Source organism: Pezoporus flaviventris, unplaced genomic scaffold, assembly GCF_033815535.1.
Source record: "Pezoporus flaviventris isolate CSIRO_AGI_PZ_B2104156 unplaced genomic scaffold, CSIRO_AGI_Pfla_v1 ptg000002l, whole genome shotgun sequence".
NCBI lineage: Eukaryota > Metazoa > Chordata > Aves > Psittaciformes > Psittacidae > Pezoporus > Pezoporus flaviventris.
In genome coordinates, this window is record NW_026892550.1 from 76,032,680 (window position 1) to 76,055,385 (window position 22,706).

The 22,706-nt window shown below is 42.1% G+C and overlaps 1 protein-coding gene across 1 annotated transcript in view; it reads left to right on the forward strand.

The window, feature by feature from the left end:
- Positions 1-3,390: 3,390 nt before the first annotated feature.
- The window catches only part of FGF2 (fibroblast growth factor 2), a 29,570-nt gene continuing 10,254 nt past the window's right edge, over positions 3,391-22,706 (forward strand). Inside the window, exon 1 of the mRNA XM_061444307.1 lies at positions 3,391-3,640. Coding sequence (XP_061300291.1) covers positions 3,460-3,640 — 181 coding nt within the window. The 5' untranslated portion in view covers positions 3,391-3,459. The remainder of the gene's footprint in view (positions 3,641-22,706) is intronic.

Below are 22,706 nucleotides of genomic sequence, written 5' to 3' on the forward strand. Positions count from 1 at the left end.
GGGGATTGACTTTTGGGGGGGGTTGTTGTATGGCAAGATTTGTAATAGTAACTGCTGAAAAGCCTGTGAAAGTTGTAGGCTGGATTCTTGCACTTTGGATTAAAAATTGAAAACTGATGGAGCTGATGGAGTTTGTTACTCTTAATTTGAAATATCTCAAAAATTAGTCTTGCATGTTGAAGGTTTTTCTGTAACCAGGCTAATTATATATTTTAGGTTTGGTTGTATTTTGTTTTGCTTTGTTTCGTTTTCCAGATGTTCTGAGTACAATGCTACTGAGTGTCTCTAGAAAGGTCAGAATTATACATGGAATGAAAGTGATGTTTGCACATACAGATAGTCCACAGTTATCTACCATCAGAATGGAGTGCCTGCTTTGTTTACAAAGTGCCCTGTGTTCAGTATGACCCCAAAGTACTAGAGCATCAGTGGATAAAACAGGTTTTTCTCTCTAAGAGGTGAGCTAATTCCCACAAGGAGCAGGGAGATGGACCTAATAATCCTTACGGGTCCCTTCCAACCCAAGATATGCTATGACTCTATTAAAAAATCTAGCTAGTTACAAAATAATGCAAGACAAACGCAAAAAGCTAGATAATTTAGGTTAATGGAACAGGTTAGAGAGGAGGTCTGTAAGATTTGTTTTTGAAGTAGAAGGAAGGTTGGTTTTAAGGTATTTTAACATGGAATATGCTTTACACAGGCCAGGAGAAGGCTTGGAAGGGGGTTGGAAGCAGGGATAATTTATGGTTTGGGTGGAGGGGAAGTAACTGTATGGGTGTAATTGTGTGCAACATCTGAGTTGAGCAGGGGTGGTGGTAGGGATAACGTGGTCAGGGACACAAGAAAGGAAAATGCAACTGCCAAAATTGCTTCAGTCCATGTTAAGAGGAATACTAATGACCATATTCAGAAGTTGGAGTGCAGAGGAAAGTAGAATGGAGAAAACAAAAACTTGTCTGTTTTCTATTTGAAGAAGAGAAAGGAAAATGTATTTTAAAAAAGAAAAAAAGAAAATTGGCAGATCTTCAGGCAAGTGCAGATAACTAGGGAATATGACCTTCTGTTCTAGCTCTGTTGTTTTATTTCTAGGCCTCACACATACAAGCTTCAATGTCAAGTTTCTAAAGAGCTCTCAAGTCCCATAATTTTACTTAGCCACTTTCATGAGGATCATTTGATAAGGAGTTTGAGCGAATTGTCTTACCCACACTGCCACCATTCCACTGGGCCCCATTGTGGGGACCAGGGCTCAGAATACTTGGGAATATCATGGTGCTGCTCTGTGAAACCTCTTGTTCAAGCTGCAGGCAGCTCAATGACAGGGCTTCCAGCTGGCCAAGGCTGTGCTCATTGAAACAGGGGTTCAGGGGCTCACTCCTGCCCTGTTAGCCATGTTCCTCTTTCCAGAAGTTGGAGCGCTGACCTATGAGATGCTGAAACATGATTTCCCAGGACAGTGCTCAGGGTTTGATATGTGAGGGCTGTGAGCAGTCTGCTATGCTTGCAGGGGAAGACAGAGTTACAGAAATGGTTGAGTGAAACTATGGATGTTTAGTTGTTAGAAAAGTTGTGGGGGTTTTTTGTTTGTTTGTTTTTTTTTTGTTTTGGTTTTTTTTTGTTGTTGTTGTTTAAAAAATAAACACCCTCTTACAGGTTTAAGAATGGCATTTTCACCCCCTGCCTTCATCTACCTCATTTTACATTCATCTTCCTTTCATCTGTCTTCCAAGAAAGAGGCAAGTACTGCGGAAGACACTATGGTGGAAAGACACAAAATGCCCTGAATGCAGCTTCTGTTGCAGAAGAAGAGCAAGATGAAACAAGGGGGGGTGTCTTCAGTGTTGGCTGTGACTGTCCAAAACTCTCAGTGATCATGGTGGGATTTCCGGGAGAAATAGCAGAAAGTGCTGTAAGTGGATGAGCGGCAAGAAGCTGGAGAAAGTAAGGAGAGGGGGGGGCATGCTCGTCAACAATGGGGCTGAAATCCCCATGCATGGGGAAGGATGGCAGGCACTTGGCCGTGCCCCTGGTGCTGCGAGGGGACTGAAGGGGGTGAACCTGCGTCTGCCCTGGGCTAGGCTGGGGTGTGATCTGCGTACTCCGTTCATCATGATTAAGCCTCTGGAGTGAGGGTGTGGGAAGCAGTGTAACCGATTCTGCTAAAAATTACAATTTATGACTTGCAAGGGGTCAGAGTTGCGAAGGGAAGTTGATCGGCAACAAAATTTAGCAGAAAGAATATTACAAATTACAAATTCCAGACAGTGTGTTTGGCTTTGGTGTTTGTTTCTGTCTGCGAGTTGCTGTGTGTCGGCATTGTGAAGTGAAAAGACCATCGTTAGCTGTCCCAGTTGAGATTATCCAGGGCCGCTTGTGCTGCCTTTGAAGTCGAACTGGTCCCCAAGATCCAGGTGAGAACAGTCCCGTTAGGCATGAGACGGAGCATAAAGTAGGCGTTTGAAAACAGATCTTCTCCTGCCGTTTTGTCAGCCTTAGGCACAAAATGTATTTGCTAGGTCAATATGCTTTATAACCGACGTATGCATTTGGTTTAGAAATACTAGAGCTGTTGTTAGAAGGGTGGTGCCAGAATTTCCACATGTTGCTCTTTATAGATACCAGTCGATCAGTTTGCGGCTGTTGCATGGGAGCAGAACTAGTTTCTCTCCAGTAAATGCACAGAAATTAAACGGTGGGCGCGTGGATTTGAACAGGCCAACACACATTTCGTTATGTTGTGATTTAAACGGTTTAATACGATACAAAGGCCACGTAACTTCTGGTTAAACTCACTCTCCAGCCGTGTTATTTATAAGCCCGAGGAGAAGATGTCCGGCCTTGAATCGTACTTTTGTCGCAACACGTCTCCAGCGCTGCCGGAGTGGTCGGCGGCGGGAGCCGATGCGCTCTCACGGAAAGAAGCTCTGCGATTCCTGCTGGGGTTTCCCGGCCCCGCTCTGCTCCCGGGACAGCCCGGTCCGGCGCCAGGACCCGCTGCCGCCCGGCGCACACGGGGCTCCTCAGTCAGACCCCGGTCGCAGTTGGCCCCGCTCTTCCCTTCGGGCCGCTCCGCTCCCGCCGACCCGCCACCGGCAGGGAGCGGCCCCCGGCGCCGGGGGGAGGGCAGCCGGGGGCGGGGCGGCTGCGGGGGCAGCTCGGTGCCGCCGGGGAGCCTGTCCGTGGCGCGGTCAGCTCTGCCCGCCCGCCTTCCTCACTTTCCCTCCCTCCCGCCGGCCGGCAGCGCCGTTGCGCAGTTCCCGCAGACCGGACGGGACGGGACCCTCGGCCGCGCCGGGCAGGGCTCGGGGCGGGCGGCGGCGAGGCGAGGCGAGGCGAGGCGAGGCGAGGCGAGGCGAGGCGAGGCTGGACAGCCGCGGTACGGGGCGAGGCCGCCCGGGGCTGGCGGCGGGAGGCGGCGGGGGTCCAGGGCGGCGGGGAACCGCCGGCGCCCGGCGCATGGCGGCGACGGGGAGCATCACCACCCTGCCGGCGCTGCCCGACGACGGGGGCAGTGGCGCCTTTCCCCCCGGGCACTTCAAGGACCCCAAACGGCTTTACTGCAAGAACGGCGGCTTTTTCCTGCGCATCAATCCCGACGGCCGGGTGGACGGCGTCCGGGAGAAGAGCGACCCTCACAGTGAGTGTTCCGCCGGGCCGTCTCGCTCTGCTGACGCATCGGCAACGAGCTGTGCTTAGAAAGCGTGCGCAAACACGCGTATGGTAACATATAAATAAACGTGCCTATGCGCGGGCATGCGGTTTGTGCGTATGTACATACAGGCGTGTACCGACGGCGGTGGTTCCAGATCGTGCCGGGCTTCCCGTGGTCGGGTACCACCACATCGACACCGGGTGGATGTCCCTGTGCAAACTCTTTCAACCTGCCGCGGTATAGAGCTTATCAAACACACAGAGGTTTGCTCAGGTGCTTGAAAGTGTCTGAATTGGTTTGCATGGCTCTTAAATGTGTGTAATGGCACTCAGCAGCTTTATGCGTCTCTAATAAGGATGTTAATGGCATAAAGGCAGAAGTTAGTTTATTCCCAGTGTGGGTGGGTCCTCATGAATAGGAGTACTCTTAACGTACAAGTACTTTTAGGAACGGAGGTTTAAATCTGTTAAAGGAAGTCGAGTTTATAACAAAGTACTGTCAAAACACCTTTTGGGCTTAAAACACTGCATGTTGTGTTTGGTGTTTTTTGTTTGTTTGTTTGTTTTGGTTTGATTTAAACTTAGTTAGTAGCAGACAAAATACAGATAAAAGAAACCCTAAGGGTTCCAGCAGAAGCAGTTTGTCCCCTAATACCTGATCTTTTGAGTGACAAAGTGGCTCCGAGCTAGGAACACATCCCATGGGTTGAGTGGTTAGTGTGGTCCAAGGGTCTGTGACCCAAGTTGGCCTATGCGGTGCCCGCTCCGCCACAGGCGCTCTCGCAGAGAGAGTGGGGCAGGTTGCTTCTACAAACACAGGTTCTTCCTTCTCCCAAGAGCAGAATTCCTTTTTGCAGGCCTCAGAATACTTTGAAAGTACTCAGCATGGAGTTTTTGTGGATGTAGCAGCAGGCTTTTGAAGTGCTTATGAGCTATTTCCTTCAAAACTGGTACAAGGAGTTGCTGTATCGCTGTCTATCAGATAGACCAATGAGAGTCCCGGTTTGAGAAAACTTCTTGTTGTACAATGCCTGCACCTCGACCAGGCAGTGGCCTGCCTGCAGGCACTTGGCCTAAAGAGCAGGTGAAATGTCTTACTGTAATTCTTTGTTTTGCTCTGAATGATAGATGCGCAGATGGGACTGAAGTCAGAATATGAGAAGGAAGTGAGAAGACAGACCAAAGGTTCTTAAATATTACTTTCTGCTTTGGATACTTGCCATTTACAAAGAAGCTTTTTCCAAGGATTCCACAGAAATACTGTAACAGATTGTTCCCAAATAACAGTATTGCCAAGTTGGGATTCATTCTGAGGGTGTTTTATTTTGTGACTCTTTGGTAGAAATATTGTAGCTATGATGGGCTGAAGATATATGTGGAACAGTATATTTTGTGGAAGTTTGCATCCTTTATTGGGCCAATGAGTATTCTTAGGAAAAGTTATAGGAAGCTTTCAGACTTAGTCCTAAACATACTGGTTTAAAGGGAAGCATAGTTGATGTTGTGCGAGTAGTAACAAAATACATTGCCAATACAAGGCAGTATATTGTTGCATATGGACTTTACAAATGTTGTGCCTAAAGCAAAGTGTTAATTTACTATATAGGTAAGTGGTTTGGTTTTTACACATACCAGTCAGTTACTGTGCAGGATCACGTCTGTGCTGGAAAGTGTGCAGTAGTATAATCAGCTTGATTTCCCCTTTTGTATTTGGGAATGTGGGAATTCTTACAGGGAATAACTCTTACTAGTTCAGCAAATGTGTCATCTTGCTCCTAGAAGTAGCTATGAAAATATGCTGGAAATTTGCTCCAAAGGGATTGAGGACATACAAGTGTGATGCTGACTCTGGACATTGCCAGGGATATCAGGTTCTTGCCTCATTCTGCACTCTGCTTTTTGCGGTGAAAAATGCTAGTCGTGGTGCATGTTCTGCACTCACCTGACTGGGTCAAGCCACCTTGAGTGGTTTATTGTTGTTGTCTTTTTTCATTATAGAGCTCCCCCATAGTCATCTTCCACCCTTTAGCTTTTTTTTTGAATTATTATTATTATTATATTTCTGCCAGGAAAGCTAGTACTAATTTTATGTTCTTGAACCCATCTAATATGTTTTTCTCTTCCTGTTAAGCCTTATCAGTGCTAGAATTTTTTGAACTGATTTCTTATGTTGCTTTCCCAGTAGGGAATTATGTTTGAAAATCTTTCTGGTGTTGGTGGTACTGCCTCACTCTTTTCCTTTCAAGTTTCTCTGGTTTGCTCTATAGCTTTATTTTTGCTGTAATTTCTTTCCAGCTCTCCATATTGTCTCTGTACTTTATATTCTCTGCCTTCTCAGTATTGTCTGATCCCTAGAATTCTTCCTTTCCTTTGGCACTTTTCTTTCTGAAGCCCCTCTCTTTTTCCTACCCTTTTTCATCTTGAGTGGATTGTGGCAACAGGTAAAGAAAACCCAAGTTATAAATAACTGATTCAGCTTCTGTCCTGTTCTGCAGAGAGTCTGCTGCTGGGGAGTTCCTTGGGCACCCATCAGGTTAGCACTGTCTGGTCATCCCCAGAAAATCCCTGTGTTTTAAAAGAGCAGTTTGTAAGGTTGATAGGGCTGGAGGGATTCGCTTCTGGCAAGTGTACCTCGGAGTGCTACTGTGCCTGAGCTGCTCCCTTATCCCCTGCTGTCATGCTCTCCTTTTCCCATTATCAGACAGCTCTTGGTTTGTTGTTTGGGGGTTTGTTTTGGTTCCCCCCCCCCCCTTCCTTCTTTTTTTTTTTTTTCCTGGAAGAACTCTTATTTCTGAGAAGTAGAGAAATCAGTGCTTGAAACGTCAGCAAGGCACATTGATATGGTATTACACGGTTCACATCCTTAGCATCTTTGTTGTTAATACGTCATTTGATACGAATCTGCGCGATGCTGAACCCTGACCTGGTGAGTGCTGCTCTGTGGAAGTCCCTGTGAAATCTTGTGGTATGCCTGGCAGGTCACGTTGGCATGGCAGATGGCAATAAATCTGGGACTACGTGAGAAGACTTTAAAAAAGAAATTAACAAAGAAAATACCTCAAATAACTCATGGTGATCTTAATTAAGTAAAAAGTTTTGTAAGATGGTTGTGGGAAAAGAAATATAATGGCTGCAGGGATTTTGGTTTAGAAATCTAATTCAAGGACAGTTAGGAGAGATTCTTGTGGTAGCTGCTATTCTTATGAATTAATTATATAAAGCAGCATTTGATTAGCACATCCTAATTTTTACTTTTCAGAAAGTTGTTATTTTAGAAGGCAAATGACTACCTGCTTCTGTTTTAGACCAAAGTCTAATACTGTAAACAGACCTCCATGATCCATTTTCTTTCTTACTCTGCTCCCTTCTGCCTCTAGTATTAGGGGACGGCTTGTTCGAGCTGTGTGGTCTGTTTTATGTCATGGCATCGAGAGTTTTGACTGTTTTACACTCACCCCATTCACCTTGGCTTATTTGTAAATGTGTTGTTAGTGAAATTGGGAATTGAAGTTGGCATTCTGTGTGCTGGAGGGTTGGAATCTTATGATTCACACAGCTATAAACTAGGACAATACGTTTTACATGGTCAGTATTGCCACATCTGATGTGTGTTGTACAGTGACTTCAGTGAAGTGCCCCTTTGGACACACCCTGGGGACTTCTGTTATTTTCTTCCCTTGAAGAGGTATGTTGTGGACAAACAAGGAACAGAAGTTGCGTTCTTAGAGTTTGCTGTTTAAAGCAAAACAAAAAAACCCCACGTCTGTCTTTTTGTCATCGTTGTTGTTGTTGATCAGCAATTTCTGATTTTTGCCCTGGAAAACGTACAGAGAACAGTCTTCTTGGAAAGATTTTTAGAAACTGTCCAGAGGTGTTTGCCTCAAAGAGGTTACAGTGCCAGTGAAGGGGAAAAGCAAGGGAAATGGAAAGGGAGCATTTATCCATATGTTTTAATGAATGTCTCATAGCACAGCTGGTTCCCTTCACAGTTTGCCTGGCTGAGGATCGTTGGCATTTATATATTTCCATAATTTCTCAAGCAGCTTTATTTCATGGTGAGCATAAACCAAGGCGTCCGAGGAATCCCAAGCCTTTCTTGTCCACTCTTTAATGAGGTGACAAGGCTACGTAGTCTGTCACTTGGGAAGGATTCAGCAGCGAGAGCTTTTATCAAGCCTGCAGATGTCTGAAATGTCTTCTTCCTGCTTAGTACCTGACTACTCTTCCACAAGTATCTGAAGAAAATGTAAAATGGGTTAATACTGGTCCAGGAAAATTCCTTCTTAAGAATGTCTCTTTCGTAAGTAGTTGTTAACGTTGTGATTTTTACTTGAATCATACACAACATTTAAATGCTTATGCTGTAAAAGTTTTGAAAAGGCAGTACTGAAGTATATACAGACTTTTAGAACATATAGCTTAGTCAAGAAGATAGAAATCTGATTGCTGTTCCTGCTAATGGAAGAAAACTGCCTGTGATCCTGAGAAAGACAACTTTGAGCAAATGTCAGGAAGTGCTTTATTATGAAGGTTCAGTACCTGGTGCCTATTTTTCTTTTTTTTTAATAGGTGCTTAAGTTACTTAGGACTTGGAAGATTTCTCCTATTTTGGTGTTCTGCGGATGTGCCTGAAAACAGACTATTTTTACATTACTTTTGATCTGTTGCATAGACCTTACTTAACTGGTTTGCCAAATACTAATTTTCTACAACATGGTCAACACACAAATTCCTCCTGGCTATCAGATGTAGCTGGTTTAGGGAATGAGGTAGCAGAGGGCCCCTGTTTAAAAAAAAAGTTGAAAATGTGCTTCCGTTGCATCTTCTGCTTATTTTGTTATAGAAATACTGTTTTGTGTGTGGTCCAGCAGGGTAAATTGATGAAATGAGGGACAGATCACCTGTGTTGGCCGGGCACACTGAGTGGTGCTGTACAGGGGAAGATGCTGTCACATTTGTCATTGTGTCTGCTAATCCTCTTACCCCGATTTTAGTGAGCCTTACCCACCCCAGAGGTGTGTGACCGAGTAGTGGGTACATTCTGAACATGGAGCAAGGCAAATACAAAATGTTTCTGGTGGGCAGTGAACTGTCCTGTCTCTCCCAGCTGTTTTCTGCCCTGTTCGGAAGTGGCTGTTGGGAGAGTGCGGAAGGTTCCCAGGGCACCACCATCCGTAGGTACACTAGAGGGCAGGATTTAGCCCTTAAACCTTCTCACAGGCTTTAGAAATCAGGAACTCTTGTAGATACTTACATACTCCTGTTTACAGAAAAAAGCCCTTGCACAGCCACAGTTGAATGAATAAGGCAAATATGCATAACGTACAGTAGTTTCACAGCATACAGTGAAATTATGGAGAAAGTCACATAAATTTGGACTCTTGAAAAAGCTGTCTTTCTGCCCCCCTTACGTGGGCAGGTTAAAATGTTTGGTTAAAACCTGCAGTGGTGCATGTAAGAGATTTAGTGAAGTCAGAACAAAGGTTCTTAGTTATCATCTTGGTAAAATGGAGCCACATGTTCCTGAATTGTTCATCAAAAGAATGAGATCAGGTGGCTGATAGTGGGTTTTATTTAGCTAAGAAATGGTTGAAATTTATGCAGTTGGTTCTAAGAAAAAGTTTATCCTGTGGTAGAAATATATTTGAAAGCATTTTACAGAAGGTGAGCCATGTTAGTAATGTTTTTTAAGATAACAATTTCTTTTGACATGATAGATGAAGAGATTAAATTGCAGTTAGTTGAAACCCATGGGTTCTCTTCTGTTTGTTTAAGTGTGTTGGATGTATATTACTAAAGAGTTTTAAAAGTTGATTCAGATTGATCTGCTGTAATAAAAGCAGGTTTGGATTCCAAGAGAGGTGCCAAGTGCACAGACAGTTAAATGGGCAAGAAGAAACATAGCACCTGTTTCAGAAGTAGAATTAACAGTCACAGAATTCAAAAGGTGCTCACAGATAAGCCCCAGAAAAATGTGCTGCTCTTGTGTTTAGTTTCCACAGAATACATACATCTATTGTATTTGTTAAAAGAAAAGGGACCTTCTGGATTTTTGGGCAGAATTCTATTTAATTGCCTTTTAGTTAATCAAAATCTCAACCTGAATCTTAAATTATAATCTTTCCAGTGATGTTTTCTGTAAGCTTTACACAACTCCCCCAAATTACATACATGGCAAGCAGTTTTGAAAAAGAATTATTCAGTGTTTTCATATACTGAAAGTTGCTAACAGTGAAGTGAAACATGTAACAAGAGTTTCTTTGAGAGTTTTTCTCTGAGCTTAATATTTTCTACCTTTTTCTTCCTTTCTTATTTCCCAGGAAAACATTTTATCATGTTTCCTCATTTGTTCAAAGAGGTTGAACTAAATCCATGAATCCATCCATAACTTCTGATGTGAAAGAGAGAAGAGACTGTATTTGTAAGAGATGACTGAAATTTGCGTTTAGATTATTATGGTTTTTAGCAGTTTTAGGAGTGTTGCCTTGGGATCACTGGCCATCTGTTGGCTCAAAATACTTGAGAGGTGATTGATTATACCAAATTGGTTAATAAGCCAAGAAGCAATGCAACTCTTTGACTGTCAGTGCCAGCATGTTAAGTGCAATTATTTAGTAAAAACAAAATGGACTGTATAACCTTAACACAATCCGGTTTTGAAGCAAAGTTTATCCTGAGAATGCTGAAGTTGCTGCTACTGAAAAAAGCCCATACTTGCGTGAAATCTCTGAATTGAGTCTCTATGCCAGCTGCTATTAGAAATGTTTGTGGCATGGCTTTTGAAGCCTGAAAGTTAGCAGTGAGATTGCATTTCAATTCTGATGGAGAATTAATAACCTTTATTTTTATTAGTTTCTGTTTAAGACCGAGCGTTTCAAAATAAAACAACTCATCGTCATTTGTCATTTTCAGCAGGGAGTTTTGTGACAATATATGGGTAAATTGAGTTCCTGTCTGCTGCTTCTGCTGCCTCCTGACTTCTCAATAAAAATATTTAAGGAGTGACTCTCTGGGGTACTGGTGGCATTTCAGGATTATTATCTTATGTAGCTTTTTGTTTGCTCAGGGTAGGGCCAGATTTTGACTGCAGTCTGATACAATCGTCTGAGAGTATAAACAAGATGATGTCTACAAAACTGGGTGGAGATTGTCTTGCAGAAACTGTCATGGTGCACTTCTGGTTGAGTTATGCTTTATGAACCTATCACTCATGGCTGACTTTGAGAGCTTGAAACCACATCGCTTGAGTGATTCAAAGGAGAAAGACACTAAGGGTACTAGGGATGGGTGAAATAGGAACTAGACTCCATAGACATTTGCAGTTCTCATGTGATGAAGTTATGTTCTTGTGCTGTGGAGCTTGTTAGCTTGCCTCTTACCTTCTGGTGAGACTTCAGCAGATCTTGGAAAACAGCAATCGCTAGCATTCCAGCTGGAATGTGAAAGTTACAGAATTCTGATACTCATGGCTATGAAATACCGCCAGATGATGTGTTTTGTAAAATCAAGGATAGATACCAACTGGGATACAGCTTGAAAATGCTTTCAGTCTCTTCTCTTTCTAATCTCAGGCTGACCTGATGTCCATCTGCAAACTTACTGTGCTTTATGTGTTTTATTAGACATTGTGTTGCCATTCTGTGGTGGTATATTTTTGCCAATAAAGGCAGCATCAGCTACCATCAGCTCAATTGTCACTGCCTGTCTTGTGGTACTACATCCTGAACCACCTCATCTATTAGAAGGCAGGACAAGATACAGTCTTCCTTGATGGATGACTCGAAGAGGATGAACAGAGAGAGTCCGTGTGGTTGTTACCTATGTTACATTTCAGGTTAGAAGAGTCATTTTGGGATCATATGACAATTAGTGTTAATACAGTCCCACAACTCTGGGAAGACCAATAATGAGATTGAGGTTTCTGGATGTAGAGGACCACACCTGTAGAGTAGTTTGTGCAATACTCCATGAGGTCCTGTTGATACCTGTGGCTACATAGATGGATACAAAAATAAGAGCACTTTTAGTGTGGAGAAGCAGCTGGTGAGGACCATATAGAGGATGTATGGGCAAAGACCGTCATCTCTGCTTAGAAATCACCTGGGTATCATGCTGCACAGACTTGTTGGGCTGAGTAGTGTCTGGGAAATAGTATATGGATTCGGTGTAATAGGGCAAGTGGGAAGAACAGCTAAATGTGGGCCTGGCGATCCCTCTGAATATGTAAGTACGAAGGATTCATTTTGTGGTTTTACAGATGTTTACAGAGTCACTGTGGATGTTTTGCTGATGGCAATGTAGTTCACTTGGGAAAATAGAGGAAAAGACATACTGTGTTTGTGTCCTTAGAAATGCAGGAATTCCTCATAGCTGAAGAGGTCTACAGAACTGCCCCATGTTGTCAGTTTTAATTTATTTCAGTCCCAACCTTCTGCTTGCTTTAACTGCTTCAAGAAGTGATGTCTTCCAGAGTGTTCAGCCTTTCTGTGCTTGAGGTAGTACCTGTGATTATAAACTGTTACTCTAAACTGTTACTCTTTGACATCGGAAAGCAGAGCAAGGTGCCTCAAAATAAGACTGAATTTCAGTGATAAAGCTCTAGTAGGATGGATCCATGTTGTCTATGTGATACTATATTAGGAAAAAATGCTGGTAGGAGTGAGAGATGTCTGGCCTGCCTGCTGATTCGATGTGGCATCAGGTAAGGCTGTGATTGCTGTCGCTTGTAGCCGTGGCATGCTTTAGATACGTGTTCTTGCTGTGGAGTCTGGAGTGGTGTGGAGATTTAAACCAGCAAACAGATTTAAACCAGCATAGTTAGTACTAATGGTGGTGTGGCTGAAACAGCAGAAAGCCAGGTAGGTTCTTCCAAGCTGCAGATTGTAAATTCTTGTCTTTTGTTGTCAGGAAAGTGCTCATGTCCCTTCTTAGCTTGGTTTCAAGGCATTCAGAATAAGCATTGGGATTTTATTCAAAGAGCTAGAGGTTGGGGAAGTGACTACAGCCTGATCCATCTCTCTGTGGTCTCACAAACCCAAGTTCTTGTCTCCCCAGTACAGGCTGGGTCCTACAGTGTATTCTGTCTGCCTCCTCAGAGTGATCACAGGGAGCTGCAAAAGTGAAAAGTGTTACTCAAATATTTGAAGGAAAGTCTAAGAATGCATAGTGCATTTTATTTTTGGATGTTAGGGGAATTTGGTTTCTTACAAAGAAGAACTCTTAATGCTCAGGTGAGGCTGCATTCAGAAGCAAATCAGAGCCTTTTTGTGAAGACTGATTCACTACTATTCTGGGTCAGCAGTGATTGACAGCTGTTGTCCTTCACTGCAGCTCATGCTGTTCCTCTGTGGATGCATTATTTAAATGTCAGCATAGGGTGGTTACTCAGCTTGATGGAAGGGGATAAAATAGATGTGGGTTGAAGTAAGTCTCTGGGCTGCACGTTCTCTTTGCATTGCTTTTGCATTTAAACAAGGTGGACAGGCACCAGTGAAATACTCTGTGTGTGTGTGTATGGATTTTGAATTTTTACTATTATTTTTTACTTTTTGCAAAAATATTGATTAAAGATTCAGTGATTAATTAACTTTCTTTGGTACTGGAGATAGAGACAATAAAAAGCCAGCACAATTTCTGTCTCTGAACCTTCTGGCCAGATTAAGAACAATCAGTTTTAAAGGGCAATTTAATTCGTAGGAACTCCTCCTTATCAGCTTGTTATTTCTTCCTACTTCTGTCTTCTCTGCCTTCTCCCTGGCACTCTGCATGCCTGACACAATTTCTCTTTCACCACTGTGCTTTAGACTGTTGAAATCCAATTTGCTGATTCTTCTTGGCATTTCTAAAATCCAGCTTTTCCTTTCCAACAGTGACACTGAGGCTTATAAAGCCTATGGATTGGCAGTTTCTTATCACTGTTCTGGCAACCTTTTCCTTTCATCTCATCAAATCTGTTACTGCCCCGGTATCAGTTACAGCCCTAAAATACGATGTATTACTGAATAGCTGTTGTGTGAGTTGTATGTGAAGAAGGAGCACTAAAAATACATTTTATAAATTTTTACCTTCTCTGTTTTAGGAAGTGATGCTTTTGGGCTCATCTTCGGGTGTCCCTGTTTTCATAAATGTTTATTTTGCTGCAAGTGAAAACCAGGTTGTAGTTACAAAGAGATTAGTGAATGCATGGTGAACATGAAGAGCTGAAATTCTGCAGGGTCTGTATGCATCTTCTGATATTAGTCAATGATGTTACTATGTTGGCTAAACAGTTGCATCAGCTTTGTTTCAGAGGTGAACAACTGGAAGCGTTTATTCTGCAATTTGCTTTAGGGAATACTAAATGGAGTGAAAGCAGTTTAAAGACACATGATGGATTACTTACCCTTGTTAAGAAAAGCCCTTTGGGAAAAGTCCTATGTGTGAACATATATTCGTTGTTTTGATGAGGAAACCCTCAAATTTTGTTCTGAATCAAGAACTGAGGATAAAGGTATTGGGAACTTGGAGATCAGGCTTTATTACCTGCATCCAGTAATGAATGAAGCTCTTCTCTGATAAAGTCAATAATTTTTTCTGCTTTTTTTTTTCCCTCTTGCCTGTAAATGATTCAGTCAGCTTGTCTGCAGTGACAAGGAGATTGTAAACAGTGTGGCAGCTAGGAATTGAGAAGAATTTTATATGATGGTGCACTTGCAGTTTCTGGCATTTGAAGTCCTTGTGTAATGCCAAGCAATCACCGTTTACTTACTCAGCAGCACAAAATAACCCAAGTTGTGTTTTGTAAGCAGAATATGGAAACTCTAGTGCTTTTAAATGTTAAAGGACCTGATGAAGTTTGATCAACAGGTTTATGCATGCTGTGTGAAATGGAGAAATGTAATTGTGTTTTACACTTAGACAAATGGGCAAGGAGCACTAATCCAGACTGTTGCCAGAGATGTTGTATGTCATCTTACTCTGAAATTGATCTTCTGCAGGATGACTTTACTGTCCTTTAAATGAAATTTCTAGGGAGCATTTGAGAATGGTGTGTATTTGGTCATCAGTGTTTCCTGGGGAGGATTCCCAGTCTGATGGGTATGTGTTAGCTGATGGTGGAGATTTGTAGGAATTAAGGTCAAGATATAAATGAGAACAGATGGAGAACCTGAATAGGGAAAAAAAAAATATTGTATTAGGTATTTGTACTTCTTAAAATGATGTGAACCTCTAAAAATGTTTAAATGTCCATGTTAATGTGGTAGACGAGGTTAGTGGGTTGATATTTAAACAGTTAGATAAGTTATTATTCTGGATTTACTTTTAAGTGTAACCGGAACTGTCTGAAGTGTTCCTCTTTCCAAAGTGTGTATTTTTGTTGTAGATGTTTACATTTTAAAGACCTTAAGTCTGTCTGTGAGTGGTTTTATGCCTCTGGCTGGCAAAAAGGAAAAAGATACACTTACAATGTTGTCACGCAAAAGCAAAGAACTGTGCCTTTGTACGGGAGTGTGACTCATTATTTCTCAGTGTGACACTTCATTTGCTTGATTGTTTTTGTTGCTATTCTGTGGTTTTTGCTTATTTAAAGACCACCTCTCCTGCTGAGGTTTGCTTGCCAGTTTTCATATCTATTTCTCCTTTCTCTCCACATGTTCCGGGTTTTAGGAGTACTTCAACTGCGGCGATGGCACAGGTTGCTTTACGATGAGTGTATGGAAGAGAGCAGAGCTGTTTTCTGTTTGCTGTCTCAAGACTGGGGTTGCCTCATATGTCAGTGCAAAGCTTATCAGTTAGCAGAAGATGTTCGTATGCTTAATATGTCTTTGAGAAAAGTGTCAGAGACTAGATGTGGGAGAGGGCGAGCCAAAGATATTTCCAGTTCCTTGAGATAAGTTACAGTAGGCATCACCAGCTCACAGGCGGGGTTTGGATCTGGCCCAGCAGGCAGCTTTGGCTCTGAAAATGCCAAAATGGGGTATTAATTTCTGTGTGTGTATGTACATGCATGTGTACCTTTGATGAGCCAGCCCTTGGGTTTGGGAGGGTTTATTGTGTTAGGTGTGGAGAAAGCACACTCAACTGTGTGTCTTGCTTGGACACCTGGCTGGGAATAGACATTGCCTCCAAGCATGAAGGAGTCAGCCAGCATCAGCCCTGGAGTACGTGGGAGTGGGAATTTGGTCGTAGGGTGTTGCATTTAGCAAAGCATTGTTGATTCTTATTTTCCCTCCCTTTTTTGTGAACTTCCTTGCATTTCTGATATTCACTCCAGAGGCAGTCCACCTCTGTATCAGTAGGACTGCAAATGGTTCCTATTTTGTTTTTTTTTCTGTGGACATGGAGGTGCAGGAGTAAAGTAAGAGTGATAGGGAGCTGGGGCAACAGCTTCACCACGGTGTCATTTGGGGGCCTCATGGAAGGATTTTCCTTACAGGGCCTCTGCAAATATGTTGGAAATGGGCCCTGAGCCTTTGGCTGGGGTTTAGCTTTTCCACAGCAGAGACTGCAGTAACACTAGTCATTGATCCAGAGACGTGCAGCCTGGGATTTTTCAGGGGGTACATAAACTCTCCCTTCTTGTAAACTGAGTTAGAGGTGTTTTGCTAATGACCTTTTTTAGTTCAAATGCAGTGTCTGTATGTTACTGAAAATGTGTTGAAATACCATCAGATTCCTCTGCCCTTTTCAGGGTCTGTGAGCTGCTCTGTTAGTTGTAGGGTCTGGGTATGTGTTTGCTGTTGAGAAGTTCGCAGACTCAAAAAAATCTCTTGAAGCCTTGGCTGATCAGTGTTTTTGAGCCCGGAGTCCTGTTGGTAAAATGTTGTCTTTAATGTCATATTCTTGCAGAAAGTCCATAGTGAAGTTAGAGTTATGGGAAGAGCTTCTCTTTCTTGCTGTTTGAAGCAGGCTGTTTAAGTGAGAGGCAGAACAACAAAGAGCTGTGTGTGAAGATTATAGGTGGTGTAGTGATGCTGGCATTTTGTCTTGGGGTATTTGGGGTGGTATGTGGTGTCCTGCAGGGGAGAGTGTAGGTACTGAAAGGGGATATCCAGGTTATGTGATGCTACCCAGGGAGCAGCATTTTGTTGTGGTGCGAAAACTCTGCAGAGCATGAAAGCAGCCTCTGCATGTGTGTGGGGCACTGTTGTTATGCCTTACATGTGTGACAGCAGGAAATATGGGTTAACCCTTGTGAGCTTTGATATAGCATGTGCATTTGGTGGTAGCAAACAGCAGGATTTTCCATGTGAAGCTATGGAGCCCCTTGAGCAGGAGCCTGGACTAGGTAGGGGCTGAATTCTGACCTGAATTTTGTGTGATTCTGACCGTGGCTGGTTACTCATGGTTTTAGTGCACTGAAGACTGTTCATATGGATCTTTAATAAGTAGATTATAGTGGAAGTATAGCATAGGCTTTAATCATACCTTTATTTACTGTGTAGGTGTATCCAAAGCCAGGATCTGAGGGTTGGCTTTTGTTTCAGGTTTTCTGTGATGTAGTGGTTAGATTTCCAATTTCCTTGTGGAGAAGTAGGAAAATGAGGATTTTATGAATCCATTTGGCTAATACATCTCAAATTCCACCTACTTAAGGCGCAGGAATTTGCCTCATTCTCCTGCACCCTTGTGCCTTATCCTCCCTTGTCTAAGCTCCTGTTCTCTCTTTATCTCTCTGTTTTGTTGTTTTTTAACTAATGAGTTTCTGTCCCTTTCCTTCCCCACTATGACCTTTGCTTTCCCTCTTCCTTAGTGACAGTGTTGCATACTCTTGCTCCAGAACATCTTAGCCAATGCAGCTGCTATATGAGTAAATTGCACATGGCTTCACGCACACTGATTGCCCCAGGCAAAGGGCTTGGGAAGCTGGGGCTGGCAGCAGCACTCCTGCAGCTGTCCAACTGGGAGTGTGCGAGAAAGGTAGTACTCAGCAATGAGTAGCTTCCAAGATGTGCAGTTCTCTTTTCCTAAAGTAGTAAGTTGCTAGATTTTGCCAAGATCTTCTAAATAAACCAGTTTTAAAGGAGGTCTTTGGCCAAACCCTTTATGATACAGGGCAATGAAACCATCTGGGACCATTTAAGTAAGTGCAGTTTTATTTGGTCTGGGCCATTGTCAGCTTTGTTGGGTTGGTAGAACTGTAAATGGACTTTAGAATCTTCACTGTACATGTAATTTTCAGTTCTAGGGCTCAGGGTAATAAAAGAACTTTTGGAAAATGTAGATGTTTTCAGTGTTCTCCACATTTGCTAACATCTTTTCTGTGTTGTGCTACTTGTCCATAGAATTCTTTTCTCCACTGGTGTATGCAAAACTGTGTTGAAAATACTTTTTTGAGCTCTTTTGAGAAAGGACAGGGAAGATCCAATTTGTAACAGAAATTTGAAACCTTGCCAACCACAATGCTCTTTAATACTTGTCAACTTCCATATTCTCAGAAAAGTGTCTCTAAATAGTGAAATATGTGCCCATTTGTAACTCTCTGTAAAATATCCTGGTTGGTTTAACCTCCAACTTGTAGATCTGTCCTGACCATACACCCTGTGAAAGAGGGATAGTCATGTATGTGTAACTATAATTTTACATCCACAGTCTACTAGTGAGATAAGTGCTTGAGGAAATCCATGCTTACAGAGCTCTTCTGGCTGCAGGGGAGGAACACATCAGTGTGGGCAGAGTTTTGCCTGCATTTAACATGTCACAGGATGAGGACCTGATCTAAAAATACCCAACCAACCAAAAATCCAAACCCAGAACTGCTGAACCTGTTTAACGTATACATTAGGGAGTGGCATTGATCTTCTGTAAGTTGTCTTACAACAGAAAGGAAAACTACTGTTTAGTCATTCTGACTTTCAGATGCTGGTAAGAATCTCTCTGCCACAGCATCACTGTTGGAAAGAGTGCACCTGCAGATTTCCTGGGTTAGTAGAAAAGAAACTGGCAAAAAAAAACCAGGTTCATCTTGTATGATCATTTGTGTGTGCATACAGAACAGCTGTCTTTTCTAGGAGAGGCTGAGTGTACAGGGAGGTAGGGAAGACTGCCAGGCATTTTCATGAGTGTTGCAGTGTGGTTCAACATCTTTTAATGCCACAAATTGCACTGGTTTTGGTGGAAATTCAGGATAGGTTGCTCGTATTTTTCTACATCAGTGAATACATATTCTTAATGTAGCTTCCACGTAGTGTGAAGAACAAATATTCATTCCACCCCATCCTTTTTTATACTACTGGAAGGCATTAGATTCACTCAAGCTACATCCAATGTGAGGTATTTTCCTAGTTAGTGACCATCTCCTTAGGTAAATGTAGCTGTTTGGATAATCTGCCATATAAAAATGTAGCTGGTGTTATACGCAAGAACACATGTGACTGTGAAATAAAATCTGGAAATTCTGAGTGTTAGATTACCCCTACAGCTTTAGAAGGCTGTAAATATATATATGTGTGTGTGTTTGTGTATATGTATACACAGACATATGTAAACGGTAGCTTTAACAATATTAGACAACTAGGTGCTCCTCCATGTCCTGTCAAAAATGAATGTGGTGAAAATTTTCACAGGATTTATTTTGGCTCAGCTATGGTTCACTGATCTCGCTGTGAAAAAGCATTGACAAGCCGTTGATGTTCTCTGTTTTGACTGTTAGGTTGAGATGCAGAGGTTGCCATGCATCCTGGTGGATCAGGGAGCTCACAGCTTGGCTGCTGTAAAATGCAGAATTCCCATGTTCTGGAAATAGTATGCACCACCTTCACCAGCTGAAGACAGTATTCGGACCCATCTGCCTGTAGAAAGCATTTTGCAGTTCAAAGGGATGACAGACAGCTTGTGATTTTTTTTTTTTTTTTTTTTTAATTTTCGTATGGGAATCCTTTTATAATACTTGTGGAAAACTGCGTAACAGAGTGACTGAGGGGAAAAATCCTGACAAAACCAAACAACCCATCTCTGGGCCCGTAATTAAAATCTCTGCTTTGTATATTTGCATGCTCTTCCTGTGCTGAAAACTGCAGTTCTACTATCTTCCCTGTGGGGTAGTGGTACTCTGTTGTGTGGGTGAGCTCACTAAGAAGGACCGTGGCACAGATAGTAGGACTTTACTCCTGTGTTTATTATGGCATAGAAGAGTTGGAAAGCATGGTTCCAAGGAGAAGAGTGTGATGGGATCACCTGATGCCATGGGCAAAGTGAGCAAGGAGAGATTTGTTCATGGTATATTGTCAGATCCTGTATATCTTTTCCCTATAATGGGAACATTTATAGGTGTTTCTTGCTTTTGAGTGAGGTAACTTTGAAACAGTCACCTTCTGGTTAAAAATTTGTTTAATGCCTTCTGTACTGCAGGCTATAAATACATACTGATTAATTTTAATTTTGGGTTGAGAATTTTGTCTTTATGCGTTTGTTCTCTTTCCTGTTATGATGCCACATTTGGTTTTTCATCTTTAACTGCACGGCTTGTACAGTGGCTGCTTATGGGCTTGGTATCTTTTCTTCTGGGAAAACCTTCACCGCAGTACTATGGACCATGGTGTTGTGTCCATGAAGTACATTCTGTTAACAGATTCATTTGTTCAGTAGAAGGTTTGTGGTTGTGCTCAATACAGGAACAAGGAAATGGCTCAAATGAGAGTTTTATTTAGGATACTTTAATAATTTTATCTTACAGTGTTAGAGGTTTATGTCAGGGGAATGTTTTAAATCCATCTCCTGAATTACAGTTCAGTGCCTTAACTTTATTCCATTCATGTTTTCTAAGCATTTTTGTATCTTTCAAATGTACAGCTTTATCCTTCTTCATCAGAGTTTCCACCCTGGCATGAAGAAAAACTTTTATGTCTTCTACTTCATTTCTTCTTACTTAGCAGAAAAAGGGAAGGTGATCATACCTTGGCTTATTATGAAGAGATACAAAAGAGAGTCTTAATAGCAGTAGAAAATTTACAGTTTTTAGTTGTCAGTGCATAAAGGTAGTGTAGGTTATAATTGGGCTAGGGTGTTTTCTTGTTTCATTAATTTGTGAGGACTTAGCCTCAAAGTGTATGCTTGGTGTACTGAGATCTCTGCTGTCGCAAAACCAGCAGGCATTGACCACAGCCTTACGCTTAGTGTTCATCAGATGTTAAAGGGCAGGCTGTGAATGTGAATTTACTGCTGCTCTGGAGTGGGGTCCTCCCAAAGGGCTGCCAGAATAACTCGGAAAATGGGACCTTTTGGCTCTCAGTTAATTACCTGTTTCACAACAATCTGTGCTACTGTTTTGGATTAAAAACTTCTTAATTAGTTTACTTCCATGGATCTGGTTTTGAGGTTCAGTTATGCTGAAAATAAGTACTATGAGTAGATCTGAAATGATGGTCTGTGTCTGAACTAAAGGCTCTCCTAAAGGCTGCAAAAGACATGGATACAGTGTCGAGTGTTAGGTTTCTCTTGTGGCCGACTGTACAAGTTGCAATGAGAAAACCCCTAAAACTGTTGCTTCTGGTGATGACTACGTGGTAAAAATATGTTTGATTAGTAAGGCTGCGTTGTACCTTGGCGTCTTCATCAACATAGTGCTGTGGCAAATGGCATTAATAAAGCCGTAAAGTAACACTGAAACCAGAAAACCTTACACAGATATTCTGTCTCTGCTTATTGAGTAGGAAAAGAAAATCAGTGAATTTGCTTTGGGGGCTTTCAGTGTGGCAGTGATCTTGAAACTGCAGGAAAATGTCTTCTCCCTTTTATTTTTAAAGAGTAACACTTTTCACGCATTTCTCCAAACTACACAAATATTTTTACAGGCTTTAAAAGCATTTACTAAAAGTCTGTTTTTACAGAATCTGAACAACTGGCCCAGTATGATGCCATAGGAGTTGGTTGTGCTTTTTTTTCTTTTTTTTGTTAGGAGAAAGTCAAGAAGCTTTCATAGGTCCATACTGCAGTAATTCATATTACTTTCCTGCTATTTCATGCAGGTGTTCCTAGTTAAGAGTGCAGTGAACACTGTATGCTTGGGCACATCTTGAAAGTCCTTTTCCCCCAGGCATTGCCCAGAGCACTTCCCCACATTCCTGCTTCCCCAGAGGGTTAGAAGTTGCACTGGAGTTTTTTGAAGCTGTTCACAAGTCTGATTTTGGCTTAATAAATTGGGAGGGCTCTATTTTGGGTACATGGTTCTGGGGTGAAGTTAAACATTTCACCTAACTTTTTATGACTACAGAGGTTTCTGTGTTCCTTGGAAACCTGGAGTTATTAGTGAATTATGAGAGGTTGTTTTCTTTTTTCTTTTTTTTTATTTGTCTGAAATGGCAACAGACACATAATTCGTAAGAAAACATTTTATCTTCTTTAAAGTGCAGCATTTCTATTAGTATGGCTTCAGTTGTGTATACTAATTAGTGGATTTATGAGCAGCTCTTACTGATGTCTGTATCTAGGGAAAAATCAGATGAAATAATGCTTAAAAGAGGGCTTGCAACAATTATTCTGAGGGTTTAATGTTCCTCGTATTCTTATTGTTGGAGTTTCTTCAGTCCTGTCTTTAGGAGCAACGAAAGTAAATTAAGAAAGCTTTCATTTGTATTGCAAAAGTCTATTCTTCCCCACAACAAAAAGACAAATACACAGCAAACTTCCTCTGAATCTCAAGAGATGCTCCTGCTCCATGATTTATGGTCGCTTCAGGTGTTTATTGTGGTGGCTTAAAAGGTCAAGTTTTTAGACTGCATCATTAAACAGAAAAAACCTATATACTTCACAGAAGCAGGTGGCTAGTAAAGCCCATGTCTCAGTATTGCCCATCAGCCCTTCCCCACCAAGGAGTGATACCAGTCTTGCTGTTTTTTGTGAACCCTTCAAACAAAGAAATGGACAAACACAGACTGATGCCAGTCAATGGCCAAATCCTTTTGAGTGCAGGACAGCTGTCGGTTCCTCTAGCTGGGCTTTCACAATGGTCAGATCTCTGTAAAGTGTGTTCAAATAGAAAGTGTTTTGAACTAATTCTCAAGATAATTTCTGGGATGCAAGCTGAAGGAAGGAGAAGTTCAGTCTGGCTGTTTTTTGGAAACACCAATAGTCTC